The 17,285-nt window shown below is 41.3% G+C and overlaps 1 protein-coding gene across 5 annotated transcripts in view; it reads right to left on the bottom strand.

The window, feature by feature from the left end:
- Nucleotides 1–17,285, bottom strand: part of SMOC1 (SPARC related modular calcium binding 1) — a 133,215-nt gene that overhangs the window by 81,943 nt on the left and 33,987 nt on the right. For all 5 annotated transcript variants that reach the window (XM_086749466.1, XM_086749467.1, XM_086749470.1 and 2 more), the window contains exon 2: nt 7,363–7,534. In XM_086749466.1, coding sequence (XP_086605592.1) covers nt 7,363–7,534 — 172 coding nt within the window. The remainder of the gene's footprint in view (nt 1–7,362; nt 7,535–17,285) is intronic.

Raw genomic sequence — 17,285 nt, 5'->3', positions numbered from 1 at the left:
GCTGCCTAATTTCTTAGGCAACAGCTTTTACTGTCATCCAAGGGCTCTGGAAGCTTCTTCCAAGTGCTGGAGCACAACATCCATGCAGCAAAAGGCGTTCCTTGAGGCAGCTGTGTTTGTGTCAACACTAACATCTTGAAATTGGATGGCTGAGCATAAGCCAAGTAATTCAGCACAGAAGTGAGCAATGTGGAAGAAGGGACAGCCCCAGCAAAGCCTCTTCTCTGAGCAACTCTCCCAGTAAGATGCTAAAAGAACTAGCCACCCATCTGAACTTCCACCTTTGTATGCTTCAGATAAGGTAGATATGCCATTGCCTGTGTTTTCCTGAAACACAGCTTCTACCTCTAGTCCCAGTGCTTACACAGCCAGGTGTGCATTATACTTTCTCGTATCAGTTACTCACTTTGCTGCCGAGAAAAAAAAAAACACTGCTCTGCAAGCAGAGCTTGAAGGGGTTAAGATCTCAGCTCTGCACTTACTTCAGATGATGGCAGCATGTAGCACGACCTTAACCCCTTCCAGGGCCAGCTCACTGTTAGAGAGCATAGACCCAGATAAGCCTAACACTGATGACTGATGGGTCAAAGAGGAGATACAGATTGACTCAGTGTTTACTCTTAAAAATGTGATGTCTAACAGTACTGCTGTTCAATCTAGAAAGAAGAAAAACAGCAAACATCTGTTTCCATAGGACTGACACAGGGAGTAGCACCTTCTTCCTTTTCCCATGAATCTATTGACCAAAAGATTTTTAGTGCAGAAACTACAAAATCTGATCATCAGAATTTTTCAGCAGCTCCACAGAAAGTGATCAAGGTTGAATCTCCATTCTACCAGGCATAGAAGTCACATTGGTTAACAACAGAATTCCACTGGATCCCTAAAGATCCCATATTCTGCTTCATATATCATACTTCAGCAACAGAATACTAGCATGAGACTAGAAAGCCAACCTGGATTCTCAGATCAACTCAATTCACATTGCATGGCAGTAAAAGCCATTTCCATCTAACCATATGTAGAAACCTATTAAAGCTATTTACAGTGATGACAAAGACAGACTTGGCTTGAAAGTTTTGGTCTTTTATTTACACAACTGATGAAGCAAGAGACTATGGTTTCAGTTTGCCAACACAGTTTTGTTTTAAACATATCACATCACTCCCCATGAAGGATTTCACAAGTCTTTTGAAATAATGAAAATCACACTCTTCTCTCTGGAAGAAAGTCATTATTGGTAGCAACAGTATTCCGCACAGCTGCCTGTAGGGTTACAAAGCAAGAGTGCCTATATCAACTCTGCCAGTGACTGACTGAGTGAATACAAGCCATTCACCCCACCTCCCTGTGACCTTGTGTCCCCTCTCATCCTATGTCACCCATTTTCAGACCATAATTTGTTTGTGGTGTGTGTGCACAATACCCTTAGCACATGGAGCTTTCATCTCAGGTGGACCTATTATGAGCATATATAAAGAGCAAGACTGTTACTCACAGAATGAAAATACTTTCTTGAATAATATTTACAATTAATTTAGAGAAGCAGTATTTTTTTTTCCTGATTATCCATGGTATAACCCCTAAGTTGAAATTTCCTTTTTTCCCCCCCACTGCTTGCAAAAGTGACAAGATGATCAGACATTGTTTGCACACCTCCATTGGAGGACAGTCCTGTCAGAAGTACTGACCCTTCAGACACATGCTCGTTCTCTCAGCTGAAAAGGAAGTATAGCAATGCTGTTAACTGGAACACCTAACTCGCCTGCAGATCTCCTGTTTAAGCTCAAGAGTCTAATCTTGCTCGGTTTGACATACGATATTATTACAAAACCAGATGGTGTGGTTGCACCTTCAGTTTTATAGCTAGCTGTCGGACTAAAAACACCTTCAAGTTCTATTTCACAAGAAACAACTAAGTAGCAAAAAAAACCCCCATCATAAATTATGCAGATCTGCATGTAGAAGGAAAGGAAAAAAAATTCAGTTGCTAATTTCTCAGGTGACAATGAAAGCACAGATTCACAAATGAAAATGTCTTCTAGTCTCTCCATCTGAGGATACAGGACTGCAGACAGGCATATCTGGTTCCTCTCCTGAACATCAAACAGAAGCATAAAGCATTTCCACATATAGCAGATCCATAAAGCATCGACTTCAGTGCCGGTGCACTCACAGCTACATGGCTGAAACTGGATGCTCCACCACACATGTGGTAGGAACAAACATTTTGTGGTATCCCCTGTAGTACAAATACATTAGGAGCCCAGGCAGAAGGGGAGATTAACTCACATCTTTGTCCAATTTGTCTAATGAACAGACAAATGTGCACACAATCAAGCCCTTACTATAAGGAAAAGATAATATAAACATGTACTGCCAAGGTGACTGTGTCCCTCCTGGCAATTTTAACTGGTCTTTACAGCTTGAGCTTTCTACTGCCACCCAGTAGACCACACCATGTAGCACACAACCACTGCACCACAGCATTTAAGAGCTCATCCTTGTTGCAGCATCCTCTTTTGCAATTCAACCCTTGGCTCAAGTGATGTCTCTTCACAAATTGCTGAAGTGCAGAGAAGACAGACAATTTTTCTCCTGCTCATGAACACTCAACCCCTACTTTTCCCATTCTCCCTTGTTGATTTTCAAAGGTCATGCCAGTCCTTCTACAGCCTTGACTTGGAACAACCACCTATATACCACACTAGTTGGAGAGGTGTGTGCATACCGCTATCTTTTTTTGTCTGTCATTGCACAGTTCAGTTCCAATAAAAACAGTGCCTTTAATAACAACATTTACCAGTTTGTTTTTAAAAGGACTGTCAATCCTCTTCCTCAGTCCATAGGCTGGTATTTTTATAATGTTTGCATCAACATGTGACTTCAGTGGGATGACTTCACCTTGCTATTTTTGCTTTGTTAATTAGAAAATGTAAAATATTACATAAGTGTCAAATATTAAGAAGTAGCTGCCAAATAGCTCACCTCAAGTAAAAAAATTACAAAATTTACACACGTAAAATGTAGATTCATAGACCCTCTTCTGCATTTTGATTGTTTACCTGAGCATTTCAGTACTTTTTCTTCCCTCTTCTTAAAAATGTTCTCTGGAATATCAAACACCAAACTTATAGAACAGAATTATATTAGTGTACTCCGTTTCCACAGTCCAGACTGACTAAATAGGACTTGCTCCCCTCCCTTACATGAGGTGAAAAATCAAAACAGGATGATTTTTTTAAAAGCAGAGCTGTTCAGTAATTTGACTTTAAATATCTTCAGACTTAGAGATTTACTGCAGCTCAGAAAGCTGCCTTTTAAAAGAAAATTCATTCTCAAGTTGGTAGCTGCCAACTAGGAGATTGTGAACGACAAGTGATGTTTTTGACATCCAATCTGCAGAATGCAGGTGCACATAATTTTGTATTTTGGAATGAAGTTGGCTAGCTACCATGGTTGATCTTATCCATGAACAGTTTATTCAAATGAGACCACCGTGTCCCTCATAATATACACAGTGCAGTCCTGAATCAGCCCAAAGAATTCCAGCATCCTCTCTTCAACAGGCAGAGGCAGTTTTGACACTACACAACATCACGCTATAAAGACCCAAGCTATCCTAATAATATAAAGTAAAACGTCTCCAGGCATCCACATAACACTAGCAGCAAAAGTATACAATGCAACCACAGAAACCTAGCCATTTCATTTTAATTCTTTGTTTTTATCAAAAGCTCAAAGGGCAAAAAAATTGATCCAAGTGGCTTTTGAACTATTTCTAGTTCCATTAGGTAACTGTCTCACATACAGGCCAAGTCCCCACCAGGCATGAAGCAGTTCAGCTACACTGAAGTCAGCAGATTTATACCCATTTACAACAGCCAATGATCTATGTCTTTGCATAAAACAGACAAAAATGGATCCTGAGCAAACTACAAAAACAAACCCACCTGTCCCACAGGGTGTCAGTCATTCCCCACTCTTCCCATTATTTTCCACTTCATTTCTGACAAGTCCTACACCTGGAATAGCCAGCTTCTTTCCTTTCGTGCTGACATGCTTTGCTCCTTCTTTGATACCCACATACCACTTCTACTCCAGAGTTCCCTAACTTATTTGGAGCATACCTAAAAACATGCCTAAATTTGCAAAGTGATTGAAAGCATCATTTCAGATTCAATTGCTGCAATGGAGGAATCCACTTTATTCTCCCATGACTACGAAAAAGAAAGTTCAAAGGCAAAACACATGAATCTAGCAAGTGGACTGAAAAAACAGGAGTGACTTCAAATTATCATCTCCTGTCCAACAGGAACAGTAGGTAGAGGAGAAAGATTACCTTCAAACAACCCATCACTAGTTAGGAAGAGACCTTTCCTTCCAGCACAGTAGCCACAAGTTGTGTTCATCCAGGTGTCCCAGGAGACAGGCTGAAGACCCCTGCTACAATTCCCCCCAGTAATGTACAGATCAGTTCATTCTACATAGTGATGTGATCTAAGAACAAGCTCCATACCAGCAGACTTTCAAAAGCAACCATTATAAACCTAAAGAGGTTTTTAGAATACTCCCATCCTCTTTTTTTAATTAAATGGGTCAAACAAGTTCCTTGAAATCAGCCAGTTAACATAGAACTTAAATGTGTTTTAAGCCATAGATATCCAATACACCCTAACAAGCACTGCACAATCTTGACAGCATGCCAGCACTCATTTAACAAGTATTTGTCCTTCATCCTTGCAAAGCTTTGAGGCAGAACTCTTATTTGACATCAGATCTTAAGATGCCTGCTGACAAAAGATCCAGGTAGGAGTGCTTGGCTGTGTATTTTAGACAGCTAAGCCATCTGGAACTATTCTCTGGAATCTCAATGAGGCTCCATTTGTCATGGATGCCCTAGCTTGAACATTTTAAGCTACTCCTGACTTTTAACCCTTTGTGATGTGTGAGTGAGGGTTCAGAGGGAGTTCAGATAATTTAGCACTGAAGGAATTTAATTGAAAAGCATGTGAGGAAGTTAGCAAGGATTGAGAGTTGAATAAGAGTTATAGTTCCCAAAGGGCTGGCAAGATTTCATCTTTAAAGGTCCTTAGCTTCTTGAGAGAAAGCAGAGAGCTAAGCTGAATCAAAAATTTTTGTTCTTATTATAGAAGCCATTCTGCTTGCCTTGGCACAAGCACAGTTCAAGTTATTGGCATATGAAATTGGAAACCTATGGTAATCTGAGGTGGAGAACTATGCCTTGCTGTCCACAATATACTTTCTCTTTTCCTTGCTTTAGTTACCTGGGTTTTTCCCCTCTCCTCAGAGAGGAAAGTACAAGTTAAAATTGCTCATTTCATAAGGATAAGTTCTTGAATATGGTATGTAGCACAATTGCATGTGACTGGGCTCAATGGCCCATGGAATCCCGCCCAGTTCTATGGGAGTTCCCCTGTCCAGTTCTATGGGAGTTCCCCTGTAGAGCATCTGTCATGCAGAATGAATGAAGGCTGCTCAGGGTAGACCTCGTGCCCTATTGCAGCAGTAGAAGGTGCTCGAACACTGCTGGCGATACCTTCCTCTGTGCAAGTACAAGATACAGACCTGGCCAACTGCCTGTACTTGCCAAGAACAGTGATCTCTACACACAAGTAGAGGTCATACTTCTAATGCAACCAGAAAAACAAAATAACTTTCAATAGCAGCACAGATGGAAATTACTAGCTGGGTTAAGTTTGAATTGATAGTTAAAAGAATATTCCTGCTTCCCAGGGATTCATGGGAGTGTTAGTGGGTTAAAAGCGAGACTCGCAGTTGTCAAACACTCCTAGGTTATGAGGTACTACATAGTACCAGAGGGTAAGGGGAAAAAGGAAAGGAGAACCTGAGCAGTTTCAGTTAAACATTTCAGTTGTGTCAGAGAGCAGAAACAAAAGCATACTTTATCCGTGCTTAAGACAAAAGTCTTTAGTTACTTCTTTAGGACTCTTTGCAATCACAATATGCAGTAGGCTGTGTAGTTTGGCAATAAACATTTTCTTCACTTCCAGAAATAGACACTGTTGCATTTTTGAGTATCACAATAAGAAGCAGTAAGGGTGGGAATCCTACTTTTAGCTTTAATCGCTTGAGCAGAGTGGCTTAGGCAACTCCATGGCTGATATTGGCACATAAACTGGCACTGTTCAGTCACTTAAAACATGAGATCTGAAATGTGATACATTCATATGCATCACTTGCAAGAACAGTCCAACCACTTCTTGGGCCCTGGGAGGAAGCCTCGTGGATTTCCAGTACTCAGAAAGCAGCATGATTCAAAAGCCTTTTTCTATGCTATGGGAGAGAAGCTGACAAAGTAACCTAGTACTGGTGAGAAAAAAAAAAATTATACAAGTAAGCATTTTTCCAATGAGAAAATGTTTAAAAGAGCAATATTTGAGGTCATGCTCATAATTCACCTAAACTATAAAGCTTGTCAATACATTGTAAAGGGATTTCCATTTTAGAACATGTAATTCTGACAAAGATACATTTTTATAATAGTAAAAAAGCCTTCATAAACAGAAGACAGGCTTAAACATATGCCTGTTTACCCTTCCACAGGGATTGTAATGAGTTTCTCCTGTCACTTTAACCAATTGCTGAAAACATCTGTGCCATCTGCCCTCTGAGTCAATTGTGCTCCCAGAAAATGCACTCATCTTGACTTTTCACTTTACTGCAGAAGCAAACCATTTGTGTGACAAGACCCCAATATTCCTCTAAGTTGCAACTTCATCTTTAGACTAGGCTGAAAAATGGGTGAATTGAGAGAGAAACTATATTTGCACTTTTAAGTAGATGTGTAACAGCAAACAGGCAAAAAAAAAAAAAAAAAAAAAGAGGTCGTGTAAAGCCTTACATGTATTCTATCCTCTTAATTAGCTCAGAACAGAAAGGCTGTGTGTGTTTTAAAGGAGACTAGACATCCAATATGCACCATACATTCTTTTCCACTCCACATTCCTATCAAAGATATCTCAGTTCCTCACCAGCACAGGTAGCAAGGAAGATCTCTTCTTTCAGGATTTGATTTTGCATTTCCATGGGGCCAGCTCCTTCTGTTCTGCAGACACGAATTTTGGCCCCTTTTCAGTGATGTCTCTGGCTCCTTTGCTTTCTTTCACTGACAGTTCAGTCAGTTCATAGTCCTGCCACCTAAACCCAGACTCAGATACTCATGCTCCACACGAACGCACAATTTCAATCAGGTTACTCACAGAGCATGGTACTAAACTCAAAAGTCTAAAAATCTATTTCTTACGGATCTAAAAATCCTCATTTCTTATGAGGTAGGACTCCCATTCCTCCCCTCAAAGGCATTTGAAATCCACCTACCTTTGCACCGGCCCCGATGTGTCACGCTCAGACTTGACTCCCGGCATTTGGCTCTCTGGTAGTCGCACATTGACTCGTATGTTCTGCCATCAGAGGCACAGAGGGGTTTGGACTGGGACCGGGAGCAATGCAGGTTACACTGAGGGTCTCTGTCACGGTCGCTTATTAAAAACTGAAAGAAGTGAAAAAAGGAGGGAGAGGGAAAAAATTGGTTTTGTTTGGTTTCCCAAAACAGAGCATGGCGTATTTTGTTTTTATGACAATAGCAATACGGTCTATCATGCAGTCTAAGCTGCCTACCAAAGCTGACTTTGCCTGAAGGGAACTTAAAATGAAACACATACATCTTTAAAAAAAAAAAAATTAAGGGTCTTTGCCATTCCATTTTCTGTAATAGAACGGAAACATTACTCACACTGCCTCACCTCTGAAAACATAAGATGTGCAAAGCCAAACACAACCCACACAGGAAGGGCAATACTGAGTCACAACAGCCCAGCTTGCCCAGCACTCTGCCGTAAGCAGCATTAGAAAATTTTAATCAGAACCCAAATGACCTATCAAGATTGGCTTTGGTAGTTGAACCATGGATGTGGCCAGCTTTATATCACCAGTAATTTGGTTTTTAAGGTATTACTTATGTTGTCTGTGGATACCACCTGCAACAGCATACCTGTACACTCCCAAAGCCACGTTTTGCCCTTCCCGATGACATCCTGCCCAGCTGGCAATTGCATTCTATGCATCCCACAATTTAACTGCATACCATGTGAAAAGCTATTTCCTTTCAGAAGTTTGAATGTGTCATCTTTCTGAATACCTCTCCCTTCCAAGCATTCAGTTTGGATGCAGCCTGTTTTGTATAAACATGGCATTCCTTTCGTGTCAGTCTCTCAATGTGAACAATGCTAGTCTCCCAGTTCCTCACCCAGAAGAGGTACCACAATCACTGCCGTTTCCCTCCTCTGAAGACAGCCTTGCTTCTGCTTTATCTTTTGGAGATGGGAAACCCACAATACACAAGTTCTCATTTTCTGCTTGCTTGTTCCCTGCAAATCCCAACATCTGGCACTAGTTTACTGTTGTACCTTCAGCTGTACCCTGAGGTGCCTATAGGGATAGCCAGGTCTCTTTCCCAAGTTCACACTGTCTTCCTGAGGACTCCGACTGCCAGTCCTCCTTCCATCGGAAGACTTTCACCAGGCCATGATAGTAGCAGCCCTTGTCACTTCCCAGTCAGTCGGATCTTTAACTATGACCCAAATCCAACCACCTGCTCACAGGAAGATTTCAGGGGACTCTTGAAACAAGTCCCATGAGAATCAAGCAAAGAAAAGAAGTTAAACCTGCCTTACACTTCCCCTTCCCAAGCTCCCATCTCTTAAGCCTCTTGCAAGCCTGAGGGGACTGCAGTTGCTCTCTAATACACCAGTATTCCAGCTCGCTGTCAGACTGTCAAAGCCGTTATGAGCTCAGCAGTTCAGAGCTGGCTGGCACACGGGCACTGACTGACACCCTGCCTGCACGCACCGAGCGGCAGCTCTCCAAGCATGTTGATAGCTGGATGCCTTACAGGGAAGAGTGAGTCACTGCCATAATCACCTTGGTGTTACAGTTGCCTACAAAGCTGTCTGCTCTGTGCTTTGAGGTTAAAGCTGTTGAAAAAACACTGCCCGAAGCTTATTTGGGTTGGTTTTTAACCACTTCAAGAACATGCATCTCTGAAATTTGGCTTTTGACATTTAAAAAAAAATTCTTCACCCCCTTTCTCTCCCCAATTAAATGAGACAAACAATTGAGAAGTAGTGTATTTTCGCATAAAAACATACTAGCTCTCTACTGCTGGATCTTTTGACGACTCTTGCATTACTAAAAATCCTATTTAAACATGACAGCTGGGAAAAGCAAGCAAGGTCTGCACTTGTTTTAATTTGGGTGGGGCAAGTTTTTTAAAAAAATTCATCTGTCAGAGACTTGCCAAAATTTGTAACAGCACAGAGGGGTTTTTTTAGTGTTTTTTGTTCCTTTTCTGCAACACTTTCTATAACCTGGCAGCACCTGTTCCAAATAGGAAATTGGAAAATTTAAACCTGAAGGCAATTTTAAATGGTTTATAGAGACCTGGACTAGACTATAAAAACACTGTAAAGCTGGACCAGATTTCTGCCCAGTTCTTGTCAGGGGTTGGACTATCACAGGTTAGCTTGGAATTGCTCTGGCTACAGTAAAGTCTTTCTGCAGCCCCTGAGGTGCAGAGATCACCAGTGACTATAAACATGCAGCAAGAAGCAGCAGACTGAAGATGCTGAAGTTTCCTCCCAGCATGTGATGTCAGAGATCCCAAGACTCTCGAGGTTTTTCAGCTGTCTGTATAAACAAACTTTAAAAGCAGAGCTGCCTGATAGCACAGTACGGTGCACATACAGCAATTAAATATTCAGTTAAACACAGAAGCCATTCTGGTTTAGACAGAACACATGCATCTGCCATTTATCACAACTTTGAGGGCTTGAGCTGCTGGCATGAAACTGTTTGCAAATTCCTTGTGTCAGAAACAGAGTTCCACAGATCAGAGTTATCCAGAGGTGCACAGAAAAAGCTAGAATACTGGTTCCCAGCATCAATCCACGGTATGAACTTATTGAAAACTCAGCTTGTATCACACTCACCTAAGCCTTCTGCAGTCTGTACCAAAATACTTCATATAAAGAGGCCTTGTGTGTCAGGAATGCCTTTCCTTCCAGAAAGGGCATCTCTGAAGAATAGAAAGTCCTTCTCAGGGCTGACAAACAAGCTAAACCTAAGGCTATGGAACAGCTTTTCTTCAGTGCCTTCTCGCAGAAGGATAGGGAGGAACAGTTCACCACTGATTAATTATGAGGGCCTGAGGAAACATGCAGAATGCCCCAGTGCAGTCTATGAAGTTCTTGCCTAACCAAATTAAGCCAAGAACCATGTTATAGGGAAAAAAAAAAATCAAAGCCTTTTTAACATTTGTAATTCGGATTACAGTAGGGAGCCCACACAGCATGTTAGGTGCTTTCCAGACACTGAAGATGCCACACCTGCCTTGCCAAAAAAGTTTATGGTTTACGTAGTCACACAAGATGGTGCTTGTTTTGTTCAGCTAGATTATAATTGTAAAAGTCTGCATTAATTTCCAGAAGGATCCAGGACCATGCCTGTCTGATCAGGGTTACTCATGTGATCAGACAGCGCTGCCAGAAAGGCTGGATCTCCTGGAGATGTTACTGAAGGGCTTGCAAAACTCTCCCTTACAGTAGGACACCTGCTCCACTGCAGCTCAGAGCCCTTGTCTTTGCTCGGCAGCCCTGACAGCTTTCAGAGAGTAAAATGGTGGGGTTTTGTCCTGTTTCTAGCTGGCAAGCCTCCATGCTATGGAAGTGATCATCAGCACAGACTATCCAGAGACATTTAACACACTAGCTGTTTTGAGTGCCCATCTTCTCCCATTCAGCACAGAGAGTTCTTTCTAGCACTTCCCCTGTCCAAGAGCACAACTGCCCTGCTTTGTAAGCATCCTCAGCCACTTGAGGAACAACACTGGATGAACACTGAAAGCTGTGTGTTCCTGTGGGGAAAGGACTTGAATCTATGATTTTAACAGCTAGGACTCCACTTCATAAGTTACTCATCTCCAGTTCTTTATTCCAACTTAGAGCAAACAGGCACTGCTTTTCCAAGGAGCACAGCCCTGCTCCAAAAAAGCACCTTGGTCACTGCAGGAGGTGCTGCCAAGCCAGGCAGAGGGCTGGAGCAATGTGCACAGGGGGTCCTGATACCCAGCTGCTGAGCCTCCCCAGATACAGCCGAGGCAGTAACATGATTCTCGGGTCCCTTCAAACCAGGGGAAGTATGCCACCTTTAAGGCCAAATGTCCTGTCATAACCCTTGAAGCTCAAATCAAAGCTCATGATGCTAACAGCCTCAGGATGCCCACACAAACAGGCTTTGCAAACAACAGAATCAACACTCAGAGCTATGTTTGGTGCTGTACGCACAGACACACAACTTGAACAGATCTGGACTGAAAGAAAAAGTAACCCTGCAAAGACTTATGCAGCACCAGGTTTCCAAGCTTCATCTAGAAAGAAGAGAGAAACATTGATCTTGGCTCTAAGATTTCTCAAAGCTTCTTTTTGATACTTGTGTTCCCATTTGCTTCAGCATCCAAAACAAATGGGACTGGGGATAGTGTCACTGGCTTATCAGTCCTTTTCTCTCCTCCCTTTTCCTCCATGAGAAAACTATTAGAAGTAGAACAAAAAAAAAAACCACAAAACCCCACAAAAATCAGACAAAAACTATGTGAAATATTCTATTTTCCAGGGAAATGTTAAAACTCAGATTGCAAATGGTATCCCTTAAATGTAGACTCAATACTAAAATAAACATAAGTAACACTAGTATTAAACGACAATTTTTTTTTCATAGCATTCGCTGTCATTAGAGGAGCCTGCACAGCTCCTAGACCAGTCAGTTTGAGTCCCTGCCCTAAAGAGCTTCCAGTTCAGTGCAACTCTCTGAGCATCTTTTATGTCAAATGTATCTGTATAAGGACATAAACCTCCTCCTTCAGCAAATACATTTACACAGGTGCTTGCAGAAACCACTTCCCAAACTACTTTCTGCTTCTTCAGACTTGAAAAGAAAAAGGAAAGATAAGAGGTCAGAATGAAGTTAACTTCGCCAACAAAGCATATCTGTTCTTTTTCTCCACACCTCAACACCACTGCTGACAAACAACAAACACTGATTAAAGGCTTTTTAATGCCTGTGAAGGAAAGCAGACTCCCTGCAGCTGCACAGCAGCTGGGAACACTTGTGTTATTTAGCAGAGAAAGGTCTGACCCCACAAGTGAAAATGAGCTTGGTGGTCACTCATTCTATTCACCATCTGGGTACATTATAAGCACAAACAGAACAGCACAGCCCTTTGTGAGGGGGGTAATGAGAAATGGCCAAGGTACTGCAGCACCAGAGTAATGTGCTTTAGCACAGCTTCAGAGGAAAGAGGGAGTGAGGGACACAAGTGACATGAACATGAGAAAGTGGAAGTCTATTAAGAAACAAATCTACAAGACAAGAGTCCTCTACAGATCAAAATTGGTGCCTGCGCTGTTCAGCGCCTTCGCTTCCAACCAGCGCTGCCGGCTGCTGCCTAGCAAAGACTAGAGAGCTCAAGAGAACAGCACATGCAGTGCGTCACTCCTGTTTTGGCAGACTCCAAACTTGAAGACTCTTAGAATACATTTTTGGAAAAAGTGATCAATCTAGGTACATTCATATGGCACAGATCACCCAACCATTTGTCTAAGCACTCAGACTGGCCTGTCTTAAGTACAAATGAGCAACTCCTTCCCAGGGAGAATTCTCCACAAAAGCCACACCATTTTATACATTAGAGGAAATTACAAACTTCTGGACATTTTCGTTGCTGTCTGAAAGCATCATTTCACATTTCCTAGTTTTAAACTCAGATTTATGCCTTGGTTTCAGGCTCCAAACTGGTGTAACCAGCCATACTGAAGGCAGAGCTGGAGCCAAGTCCCAGTTTAAATCACGGCTAGACTCTCAGCACCATGGCAGGTTGCCTACAGGGTGCAAAGACTTCAACTTCAGCCATGGGTTTGGAACTTCATCCAAGTTTCCTGCCATGGAACCAGAAGCCTAGAAGGCCTCAAAGGTGTCAGAGATCCTGCTCTAAGCCAGAGACCCAAAATGCTTGGCTTCTAGAAATACAAAGAGAAAATTTGAAAGCCTTAAACTCTGGCAGAGATGAGACTGTCAGAGCTTGCAGTCTTCCATGTGCAGAAGCATATCAACAAGGCAGATCCACCACAACTCCCAACAGCTGACCAGGGTGTCCAGTCTCTGTCCTGAAAGTGTCCATGCAGCCTCAGAACCTATCTAGCAAAAAAAGGCTTTCGAAGCAAGCTTCCTGGGAAGTATGTCAGGTGTTTTGGTGCAGAGGGAAGAACAAATAGATTTATTTTAATATTATCTTTTTGGAAATGCACACAAGTTTGTATTTCACTTGCATCTGGACTTAGGTTTAAGAGTAAGTTTTTAAGCCACAGTTTCTCAAAGTCTTGCATCTTAACAAGTTTCAGTCTTCACGTGGGTGTTTTCTAGCATCCTACAGTTTTATATCAAGACTTAAGGCTTTCCCAACAAATTTTAGAAGGGCACAGCACTCTCCCCAGACATGAGGGACTTATGAGAAGGATATTGTAATACTTTTATTCCTTGAGTCATCCCACCTGCAAAGTGAAGAGTCTACCCTAAGTTAAAGCACCACTTATGTTTCAACCCCAGGCCCCCAGCTGTGCAAACAAGAATGAGTTCAAAGCACACAGCCTGTGCTTGAGGATGGTGAAGGCTGGGCAAACATATGGGATCACACCACAAAGCAAGCAAACTCTAGATGTAATTGTGAAAGTTGAATTCAAGACAGTTTTCTGCCCTTACAGGATAGAAGCCTCATTTTTCTATAGTGATTCTCCCTTCCCATCATCCTCCCTCAATCTTTGTTTTGTGTAAGCCACTACAATGAAGGAGAATGCTTAAGCATCATGCTTCATCTGCTAGATGACTTCTAGCTAAGAAATAATACCCAAACATGATGCAGCAGCTGTGCTCTGCTTTTAGAAGATGAGGTACTAGATCCAATGAAATTGCATAATGGCATACATGAAAGGCCCACCTAGGACAAACCGTTCACCCTTAGAATCTAAACTCATCCCAGAGAGGCTCTGCTGGGTTTTTTTTTTGTTTGTGGTTTTGTTTTTAACAGAAAAAGAAAAAGCCATTGCAGTCAGGGAGTGAACTTTTAATTTTTTTTTTTTATTTTTATTTTTTTTTTGCTTTTCAGGTACAAGTTTATGCAAGTGCTTAACTACAGTTGACTTGTGGAAAGGAAAATGCCAGAGAGAGACAAGAAATTCATTCCAGATTTTAAAATAATCCCTTCTTCCATAGAATTTTTATCCACATGCCTGTATCACCATTATAAAACATGATTTTGATTTTTTAAACATTGAATTTGTTTAAGCATATCGTAAGTTCTACCACAGATCAGTATACCAACCAACTGAACAGAGGAAGATATCAAAACCCTGAAACACCAAATAGAAATTTCAGTTCAAGTCTTATTTTTAACACATTACTTCTAAACCTTCTAGTAAGTTTGGCAATATTAAGGTAGAGACTGATTTAACTCCTTTGAAATAACATTACTTCAGCTTCTGTCAAATCTCACTCTCCTACTCAGATTATTCTTGCAGCCAGGATGACATGCAAGCCTAGAACAAACTTGAGATTAAATTTAATTTGTCAAACACATTGACAAGAGAAGGCATGTTTAACTTGGACTATGTCCTCTCTTTAGCTTTGCTACTATACATGTTGAACAAGATAGAAAATCCAGATGTTTTCATAGGCCAGCAATGAACTTCTTGTCCCAAAGAAAACTACAGCAAAACTTCCATTGACATAAGAGGTAGAATCTTGTCTTTAGTAAATTATATTGTTTAATAACCTGATCCAGTCTTTCTGGTTTAGGCAATCCTCTTCTTATTCAGCATAACTTGAAAACAAACTCAAAAAATCCTTCTCTAATTTATGCCAAGTTAGTCTCCTTTGAGTAACCATATCCCCTGCTTTAGTTTGTCATAATGATAGTCAAGGCTGTTTTTCTCCCCTAGCAAATGTAGTAGGATTACAACTTCGTGCTGTCACTAGATGGTGAGAAGTTAGCTATTCTATTGTAACGGGACATGTTTTCCTCAAAAGAAGCTCTCAAGAAAGCAGAAGGGTTGAAGTAATCTCAGGTATATACTTTAACAAAACACAGTATCTCAAACAAGACTTCTGTAAGAGTGATCCCTATCCTTACACAAATGCTATTATGTTGATTGCTTTAAATAATGTGTTCATCGTGATCTGGAGCAAGTCATCTTGGCCCTGATTCTCTTGAGTTATGGAGGAAATTGAAGTATACGCTTTCTTAGTCTCCACTGTATAAACCACTAAAAGTCAGTTCCACAATTTGTAGAGTTCTGTGCACTCACATTGCAAGTTTAGCCACATACAGAAAGTGGCTATGAAAATACTTTCTTGAGCATATTTTCCCCTCTAATAGACTGGCTATGCAGTCAGCCTAGGAAAGCTCCTTCCCCATTTAAAGAGCTTGGAGTACTGCAGACAGAATGGGCAAGTTGTGATGCCATCAGTTTGGAGCTCTTGAAGTGTTAGAAGATGGAAATTTAGCTAATTAGAACTAGCTATGTAATCCACAGTAATCTTCCCCTCCACTTATATTTAGTTCCCTCCTAAATTCCACTAGAACCTTTCTGGGGCCTGCTGCTGCTCAAGAACAGGAGTGGAAGACCTTTCCCTTGAATTTGTCTCAAAATTTCTACTAATGTGAGTTTGCCAACATTACAGTAATTCCTTTCACTATTCTATAGTGAGCAGTGTAACACTTCGTCCTTGTTCTAAAGGGCAGAAGAATTTATATAAAATAAGCTTCTCACATGAATCTTTGCTATGTTATGTGGGGGATACAAATTAACTGCAAGCATGTTTGATTACCACCAACTTTTGCTGAAGCATTCTTAAATGAATAATTATTTGATGAAGTACAAATTGTTTCCATCAGTAGCAAAACAGCTATAAAGGGTTTCCCTATAAATACAAAGCCCTTAGAATTTGGCTTCATCACCTGACATCAACTCAACCTGACTTTCTCTTAAGCACCTTCCCATACCGTCTTTCTCTCAAGAACTCAAAGTACTTTGGCCTTTCCTTCCACAGTGTTATTGCTGAAGAGCAGGGCACCTACTTTAAGCAGAGTCTTTAAGTCAGTTGATAAGCTCTCTAAACATCCCAAACTGGCAAAAAGACCAAAAACATTCTCCTCCCATCACTCATTCTCTCTTAAAAGACAAAGCCTTCTGCATGTGTCAGAGACTGCCTACTACAAGAAGTTGATAACAAGTCCTGCCAAAGACAGCTTTGAAACCCCCTGAACATTGTCTCCTAGGTGAGTGCCATCAGTTCCCTTTAGCATGCACACAAGGCACATTACTTTAGCACACACAGCAAAACAGATACAACTGAGCTTACATCAAGCCAGATACTCTTTCCCCACTGTCTAGGGTACATCAGTGTTTCACTTCAGTCACAGCCATATGCATTAGACACTATTGTAAACAAGGCAGGCGTATGAAGAGGACTACCATCTCTGGAACTGCTCTACTTTGCTAGGAGATCATCACATGATGAGACATGATGATTAAACAGTTTACAAACACAGTTTGACAGCCGTATCTTCAGAGTGGAGCTCCAACGGAAATACACCTGTATAGGGCACCCCTTAGACCACAAGTGTTCTGTTCTTGTAGATCTTTCCAGATTGAAAATGCCACCTGTTAAAACTCCATAGCTTGACAAGTTTCAGTCCTTCTTAAACAAATACTTTTAAAATGCTGAAAACTGGCATCCAGCCTTCATTATGGTGGTTGTTACTGCTGCCAACAGCAGAACCAAGAAGTAGATATTAGAAATAGCTGAGCTCATTAGTTCAAAATGCAGCAAGGGCTGGCTGCCCATCAGTAGAGGTATATCAACTGAATGCCAAGACTGAAATTCCATCGCACGGGAGGGATATTAAAAAAAGGAGGTACCGTGAACATTAAAAAGAGTTTGCTTTCCTTAACTATATTCTTACCCCTACATGATCCAAAGACAATGATTAACCAAAGATAACTCTCAGGGAAGATGGCTGCGTCTGGGACTTCTCCCCATTTCATTTGACTTTACCTGTACTATCATCAACACTTCAGCAAAGCTTCTGAAGCACTATTACTACTTCTGTCTGGGGACATAACTATCTCCAT

This window comes from Chlamydotis macqueenii, chromosome 5 (assembly GCF_036417535.1).
Source record: "Chlamydotis macqueenii isolate bChlMac1 chromosome 5, bChlMac1.mat, whole genome shotgun sequence".
NCBI classification, from domain to species: domain Eukaryota; kingdom Metazoa; phylum Chordata; class Aves; order Otidiformes; family Otididae; genus Chlamydotis; species Chlamydotis macqueenii.
The sequence above is the reverse complement of the archived record's forward strand: the minus strand, read 5'-3'. Positions and strand labels throughout refer to the sequence as shown.